This window comes from Dendrobium catenatum, unplaced genomic scaffold (genome assembly GCF_001605985.2).
Source record: "Dendrobium catenatum unplaced genomic scaffold, ASM160598v2 fragScaff_scaffold_1608, whole genome shotgun sequence".
Taxonomy (NCBI): Eukaryota; Viridiplantae; Streptophyta; class Magnoliopsida; order Asparagales; family Orchidaceae; genus Dendrobium; species Dendrobium catenatum.
The window spans coordinates 1,953,529-1,961,800 of NW_021320070.1; the positions used below are offsets into that span (position 1 = coordinate 1,953,529).

Here is an 8,272-nt window from a genome sequence, read left to right on the forward strand (position 1 = left end):
CTAGAGCAGTTATGAGATGATTTCTTCCGTGAATGGATCTCTTCTCCACAATCTGAGAGGAATCTCGGATTTGCCAACAGCAGGTTGATAGCCCAAGCTCTTCTCAAAGAGAACCACAAAATCCTGGGTAGGCTTTAGGAAGAATTCAGTTCAAAATTTCCAATTTTCTGTCCAGCAAAACTGAAACAATTTCAGATTTTGCTATTGAAATCTGAGTAGAATTTCAGATTTTTCCAAGTGTGGTAGGTAGGGAATTGAGATGAAGAATTTAGCCGTGAGTTAAGAGAGGTCTTGGAGAGAGAAAAAGGGAAGGAAGGGAATTGATTTCCTAAATCAACGATTTGATTTAAGAAATAACTGCAGGCATTGGGGAATTTGGGAGATTCAGCCAGGTGGGGAGTTACGGGAATGAAATTGAAATAGAGAAGTGGAGAGTTGCTGCAAGAGAGGCGGTGGAGAGAGGGAGGGAAATAAAGGCTTGATTTGCTTCCAAAATAGGACTTTCCTATTGGAATAAATCAAACAGAAAAGGCCTGGTGGAAATTCGGCTAGAGGGAAATTAACGTGGCTTGGATCAATTGCCTAAAATAGGATTCTGTACTTAGGAAATAAATCCCAATTCAAATCCAGGTAGCCGGTGGCATTAGAGGAAGAGAGCTGGAATTATGGGGAGCCATTATTGCACTCAATTGTGGTTACTTAATTGGGATTAGTAAAGAGGAAAGTTTTTTAATTAAATCCAATTCAAATTCAAAATTCAAATAGATTTAATTTAGGAACTTTCCTAAAAAAGATTTGATATTTTAGGGAAGATTTTAAATTTCAAATAGACAATTTGAATTAAAAAAAAAAAATGTTCCCAATTAGGCAATGGAATTGAAGGGAGAAGAGGGAGTGGGCTGAACCGGCAGTGGGATTGCTGGAGCCGACGGGTTAGGGGAATCAGGTTGGGTGGTCGACGGTTGTGGGAGATAATTTTGGGGAATTAACTGTGGGGAGGAGGAGAGGAATTTGGGTGGTAGCGTTTAAAGCGATGAAGACGAATGAGGGGAGGTGACGAGGAAGAAACGAAAATACAAAGAGAAATCCACAAACCCGGCCGTATCCAAGGTTGGTGGGTGATGCGTCAATCTCCCTCTCCAAGGGATCTCTCCAAAGCTCTCCAAGAACTCTCAAATGCTCTCAAGCACAAGTGCAGGAAAAATTATTAATAATCATCCATTAACCTTAAATAGAACAAAGGGGGCCTTTAAATAGCCTCATACAAATGACTCAAAACAAAATGACACAAATGCCCTTTGGGCTTACATACGATAACTCCCATAAGAGGGGTACTACGGGAAATAATAAAACACACATAAGCAAATAACAAAATACATGAAAATAAAAATACATCGATGACTCAAAAATATAAAGACTCGATCGTGGCCGTAGATCGGCGGCCACGTCTCTGGTAAATTGTCCATGATGATCTGATGTCCCCATCATCTAGGCCTCACGTCAATTCAAGAAGAAGCTTCTCTAGAAATTGTCATCTTGACTTGCACCTTGTACGAAGGATTTGCACCCAGTACATACACCAGTTTTAGATGAAAATTATAATTTTTTGTGCATTTGCTGATTTTTAAGTTGTTTAAGGGCCCTATTTATAACCTTCATAAGGCCCAAGTTTAGTGGTTTTTTAGAATCCGTAAAATCTATCTAAAAACAAGTTTCTGATTCAACAATTGTACTTAAAGTCAGCAATTTTTTTATCTTTTTATGTGCCGCTACAATGTTTACTCGAGATTCAATAAAGAATAAAATTTTGGAATCTGTTGTGCTACCACTATAATAGAAAGTTGAGTATAGAGAGAAACCGACAGCAACATATCAAGCAATGATTGAACATTAACAAGGAACACGTGGACCACAAAGGCCCAGGTTCCAAATCCTTGGCTTCACCGAAGGGCACATGAAACATAAGGCATCAAGCAAGAATTAATCCAAAACAGATGAATTTGATGCACTAGCTCTTGAAAAGATACCTAGGGGGAGGATTTTGCATCAAGGGGAAGGCGAGGGATGGAGTGAGCAAGTGTGAGGAATCAGATAGGGGAGCATGAGGATGGGAGAGAGAGAGAGAGAGAAATGGAAGGCAAGGGAGTGGGTGAGGGCAACATGGAGAGGAAGATAGGGAGAAAGCAAGAGAGTGTGTGTGAGAGAGAGAATGGCTTTGTTCAATATGAACCAACTTGAAAATTAGTTAGCTCAAAATCAATATAAATTGAGATGAATCAGGTTGACAGCGAGCCCTATTTGGTAATTTAGATTGCAAGTTAGTTTGGCTCTTATTTGATTCAGAATCACCCCTAATTTAGAACATTAGCCCTATGGTCACTTTATTTTAGAGCTTTATATGTAGCAGATGCTTGATACTCTCTTTTTTTTGCTTAAACAGGTAGATGTATTAAATTTGACTTATGTTAAGATAGGTAGAGGTAACCTAAAAAGGCTTGATTAGAAAATATTAGAAATGACTTTTCCTTATTAGATTAAAATGAGAATTTGACTCTTAATGGGACACAATGGAGAAAAAGGATTCATGAAGCCCACATAGTGGGATAAAGGCTTGATGTTGTTGATGTAGTGATGTTGAATTTTGTTTTGTGTTTTTTTTAGCATGTGATGCAATGTAGTTTAAGCGTGACTTTACTCTCAGATCCTTAATCATCCTTCCATCCTGCTGCTATAAAACTGTTATTTCAAAGCGAAGGCTTCATTATTACAGGTATTATATTATCTTATTCGAGTGGAACCTTTCACTACTCTTTCTATTCAACTACAAGGCGGAAACTTTGATCATGCTGACCGTATGTTCTACGATGTTGGGGGTACATGGAATGGTGTTCTTGAAGACATGAGTGATGTGAAAGAATTGGTATTACTTAGATATAACTTCCTGCAATTCTGTGTGTATATTTTTTCCAGCAGGATTGAGCTGTTTGTTTATCTAATGGTTGATTTTCCAGTGTATGTTGTCAAAGTCTCTGTTTGCGTTGTATTTCAGGTTCCAGAATTTTTTTATCTGCCAGAGATTCTCATTAACAATAACTCTATTGATTTTGGTACAACTCAACTTGGAGAAAAGATAGGTAAGTTCGCATTTGCACTTAAAGGCAGCTGTAGTTGATTTTCTGTTGAAACATTTTCTTCAAGCTACATAATTGTTACAAGCTTTATTTCCTGATCTATAGATTCTGTCAGACTGCCTCCATGGGCTGCAAATCCAGTTGATTTCATTCATAAGCATCGTATGGCGCTTGAGAGTGAATATGTATCTGCACATCTTCATGAGTGGATTGATCTCATTTTTGGGTGAGTTCTCTCAATCAATGCTATGAAAAGCGGACCGAACATCAAACCCGAAAAATGATAGGTTCAAGGTTCAGTGGTTCAATCGAAATTGAACCGGGGGTTGAACAAGATGACGTAACAAATATTAAAATTAAATATGATTAATAAAATAAATATATATTATTTACATTATTAAAAAAAATTAATTAAAAATCTGTTTAAAAATATGTAATGTATGTGTTTAAATTTGAAAACTTCAACCAAGGTATTTGGTTCCACAACACTTGAAAGTTTGGCCGGTCGAACCTGCTATTTTGACCGGTTCAGACTGGTTCGATGATGAGCCGGTCTTTAATATGAACTGATTTGGCCATATGATCAGTTCAGGTTTAACCGACCGAACCAGCCAGTTTGATCTGGTTTTCAAAATCATGCTCTCTATTAAGCCACTATTGCACGGTTTGCACCCTGATCTTCTAAAATTAAACCTTTATAGTCGGTATTCTTTAATTGGGTCTTATATGTGCCATTTTAATCTTGAAATCTGTAATATAATTTCTCAGATACAAGCAACGCGGTAAAGAAGCTGTTCAAGCTGATAACATGTTCTTCTACATCACATATGAGGGTGCAGTTGATATTGATAAAATTACTGACTCTGTAAGTCGTAAATATCACTACTTACTAATTTTCAGAAATTCAATTATTCCTAACAGTCGTTATTAAATAAAATGGAAGGTACAACAACGTGCTACTCAAGATCAGATTGCCTTCTTCGGGCAAACCCCGTCCCAGTTATTAACAACCCCACACTTGAAGAGGATGTCAATAAAAGATGTTCTGCACCTTGAGGTTTGTTATGTCATAGAAATAGACATAGACATCTAACGGAAGAATAACTTCTCTAGCAGTATGCAATTTTCTTTAATAACTAGTTTTGCGCTTAAAACACAGCAAGTCCTAATTTTAGCTGCAAATAAATAGTTGGACTTTTTATCTTTCTCAACTTTGTAACTTGCGCTGTGTTGACATAGTTGCGCTTTTAAGTTTTTTCCTTCAATTGAAGCTGTCGTAGGTTGCGGTTTCTGTGAGTCTTTCATTCAATTGTAGCAGGGAATATTAACAACTGTCTAACGTAGTTATTGCATTAATTTTATAGTTTTATGAGAATTAAGTTGAAAAGATGATGGATAGGATTATGACCTTTTTTTTCTGAAGTCATAATCATCTCTCTTACTCTCTTTTCCCCTTGTTTTTAGACTATCTTCCGCAACCCCAATGAAGTGAAGCCATATGTTGTTCCAAACCCAGATCGTTGCAATGTACCTGCTTGTTCTATTCTTGCGTCCCAAGACTCCATTATAGTTGTAGATATGAATGTCCCTGTGGCACGTGTGGCAATGCACAAATGGCAACCCAATACTCCTGACGGTCAGGGAACACCTTTTCTATTTCAGCATGGAAAGCCTGCAGCTAGTTCCACCGGCAGTGCATTTATGCGCATGTTTAGAGGTTCAGGGGGTTCTGCCTCAGAAGACTGGCAATTCCCCCGAGCATTGGCATTTGCTGCATCAGGAATCCAGAGTTCGGCGGTAGTTGTAGTTACTTATGACAAAGAAATTATTACTGGTAGGTTCCTCCTTTCAGATACTCCATTTTGTTTTTCAGGTTCCATGAAGTTATCTACATTTAACTGATGTTCTGTGGTGAAACCATGGCGATTAAACTACTAGTAGTATATTGTGTCACCTTTCAAACTCAATTTAGGTTTATTGTCGAAATTTTTCCTGGCTATGTTAATAGTGGAAATATGACAGTTTTGCAATTATATTGCTCCCCTTTTGTGCTGATGCTTCATTGGGTGAATATTGAGCATAAGAAGACCTGCAACAGATTAACGTTATCAGTTTGTTCCTCGTCTTTGTCATTTTCTTCTTGTTATGCTCCTTGAGGTATTTGGAAATTCATTAAAAACATATTCTTGGGCTATAACTGGAGCTCAAGGTTGTAGGACAGTCAATTATAACCAATCATTGCTTGAAGTATTTGGTTCGAGAACTAGTGTCTCCATTGATTTTCTAAAATATGATATGATTGCACTGTTTGTGTATTTTTGTTCCAAGACAGCATCATTTGTTTAGTTCTCACTTGGTCAAATTGTATTTCTTGTGAGAGTGCATGTTCCGGAAGCTTAACGTAGGAACTTAAGTTTTTTGTTTAGTTAGTGATTAGTGTTTGTTGACCTCTAACCGACTAACAAGGCCGACTTGCCCCACTGTCAACCACCCACTGACGCAAGATCTTCTCAAACGATAGAATGATTCATTTGTATTCACCAAACTTCAATTCTATAAGAATTCTTTTCTGTAGCTCCATTCTTGGAGTTTTATGTTCATTCTTTTTCTTTTCTTTTTTTTGTGAATGTTTTGATTTTAGTGGCATTTATATGATCAATTGGAATTGAATAAAATATGTTTTCTAGTTTTGCATAAAAAACTTAATATTTGCCTAAAATAGAAGTTGGGAAACTATGAATTGTTGTCTTATTTGCATTTCTTTGTGCATGACATCCTTGATTTGCTTTGGTACCATAAGCCTCAAATTGTCTTGCATCTTTTTAATCATGATGTTACATAACAATTATATTTTATAATTCGTGTTTCTCTTAATCCACCAACTCCCAACCTGTGGAGAGGACTTGCTAACTTGCTCTGTGGCCTGTGTTATAATCGGCTTTTTTTTTTTAATGAAATTTTACTATCATGTCATAATATGGTTGCTTGATACTGAGTATTTATTTGATATGCTTTATTAGGAGGGCATGCTGATAATTCTATCAAGGTCATATCAGCAGATTTAGCTAAGACCATTGAAACTGCACGAGGGCATAATGCTCCTGTAACTTGTCTTGCTCTATCCTCTGATAACAACTATTTAGTTACTGGATCTCGTGATGCAACAGTTTTACTTTGGAAAATACATAGATCGTTTCCTTTACCTCGTAGAAATTCTTTGGATCCATCCATTACTACAGAAAAATCACCCTCGTCTCCTCTTGCAACTAGTACTAGCCCCAACAGTCCTGCAGATAAGAGCAAGAAATGCAGAATTGAGGGTCCTGTAGATGTTTTAAGAGGTCATCTTGGCGAGATAATATCTTGTTCTGTCAGTTCTGAACTTGGTATCGTCGCTTCCTGTTCTTACTCCAGTCAGATTCTTTTGCATTCATTGAGGAGAGGTCGCCTGATTCGGAAGCTATCAGTTGAGGCAGATTCAGTCTGCCTCTCTTCTCAGGGGCTTGTCATAGTTTATAGCAAGTCAGATAAAATAATCAGCACCTTCACCATTAATGGCATTTCTGTCGCTTCAGTAGCCATTTCACATTTCCCTTTCCCGGGCAGTATTAGTTGTATTTCTGTTTCTGCTGATGGGGAATATGCACTCATTGGGACATCTTCCAGTGCTAATCAGCAAAACTACAAACCTGATTTTCAAGCAGGTTATTCATCTGCAGTTGTGAAACCCAAAAGAAGAATAGCAATTCCTGTGCCTTCAATATGCTTCCTGAATTTGCATACTCTGGAGGTACTAAAAAATATAACTCTTGATGCATTGCTTTTTTTTTTTTTAATACATGTTAGAATTTATGAGTAATTATTGCTTTAAAATGTTGTAGGTTTGTCATAGGCTGAACCTTGCTGAAGGTCAAGATGTCACTGCTATATCTCTAAACGAGGACAACACCAATCTACTTGTTTCAACTGCAGATAAGCAATTGATAGTCTTCACTGACCCAGCGGTGAGTCTTTGTCTATGGTTTTATTTTTACATACATAACACTTAAAACTATTGAAAATGCATATTTAGTATCTAAACTTCTATATTTATTAATATACCATCTAAAACCTCTCTTTTAATCAATTCTAACATTCCGTTTAAACGTTCCGTCAAAAATCACTATCAACGACTGTCTTCCCTGTCAATGGCATCCTTTCACAGTGAATACAAGTATCTCATCGCTTCAATGGAGTGGTAGAATAGAAGGAAAAATGAGATTTTAGGTGGTATATTAGTAAATATAGAAGTTTAGATATTAAATATGTATTTTCAATAGTTATAAAAATCCTTTTTTTTTTCATTTTACCTCTTTCTATGGCACATTCCAACATAAATTTAAACCAATTTTCCTGCCATACTTCTTATCAAAAAATAAACTAAAAAAACTAAAGCTTGGTGATATTTAAGTTTACATGCTTGCTAATTGCTTCGATAATCCAGCATCTGAATTTACGACTTCTGAACTCCTTTGATCTTTAATTTTTTGCTCATAACCAATAAGATTCTTTGAATATAACTTCTTTCCTTTCCTTGCAGTTGAGCTTGAAGGTCGTGGATCAAATGCTTAAGCTTGGTTGGGAAGGTGGTGGGCTTATGAAGTAGAGCACTGTGTCTTATCCATTCAATTGAGTTTTCATTGCTTCATCTTTGCCTCTTTGGATCATTTAATCAAAATTTGAAAGAACTTAACGTACATGAAAAGGAAGATTTGTAAATTTGTATGGAAAATTTTAAATATCAGAACCAGATGCAATCAAGCTTCTCTGAATCTCTAAGCTCGTGGTAATACAATTTTCCTGCTCTTGTGCGAGTAGGGCAGGGACTCTTAAGAGCTGGTTAGAGCAGTGGCAGAGAACATTTGTACAGTTCAAACAAGATAATTTTGTTCTGAGCGGAGGTGGAAATAGGAGATGATAGAGTAGTTAAAAGTTTAAGAGAGGCTAGATATTAATTCATGTAAACAAAGTGTTCTTTTGTATAAAATCATTATTCTTCGTTTAAACCCGATGGGGAAAATATTTTGTTTTTTGATAGTTCTTTATGTTGTTGAAGCCAATCAGAAATGCTTTAAAGAGTTGTTTTTTCTCTGCAATTTTTA

General features: G+C 36.6%; 1 protein-coding gene across 3 annotated transcripts in view; it reads left to right on the forward strand.

Annotated features, from left to right (window-relative positions):
- LOC110099829 (BEACH domain-containing protein C2) overlaps nucleotides 1-8,272 on the forward strand; it is a 111,554-nt gene extending 103,282 nt beyond the window's left edge. Inside the window, exons 22-30 of one of the 3 annotated variants that reach the window (XM_020827122.2) lie at nucleotides 2,771-2,920; nucleotides 3,050-3,134; nucleotides 3,237-3,357; nucleotides 3,900-3,996; nucleotides 4,075-4,188; nucleotides 4,596-4,965; nucleotides 6,152-6,921; nucleotides 7,013-7,135; nucleotides 7,711-7,776. In XM_020827122.2, coding sequence (XP_020682781.1) covers nucleotides 2,771-2,920; nucleotides 3,050-3,134; nucleotides 3,237-3,357; nucleotides 3,900-3,996; nucleotides 4,075-4,188; nucleotides 4,596-4,965; nucleotides 6,152-6,921; nucleotides 7,013-7,135; nucleotides 7,711-7,776 — 1,896 coding nt within the window. Of the gene's footprint in view, nucleotides 1-2,770; nucleotides 2,921-3,049; nucleotides 3,135-3,236; nucleotides 3,358-3,899; nucleotides 3,997-4,074; nucleotides 4,189-4,595; nucleotides 4,966-6,151; nucleotides 6,922-7,012; nucleotides 7,136-7,710 lie in introns of those variants that run through there. The other 2 variants (XM_020827121.2, XR_003703094.1) reach the window with 2 other exon arrangements.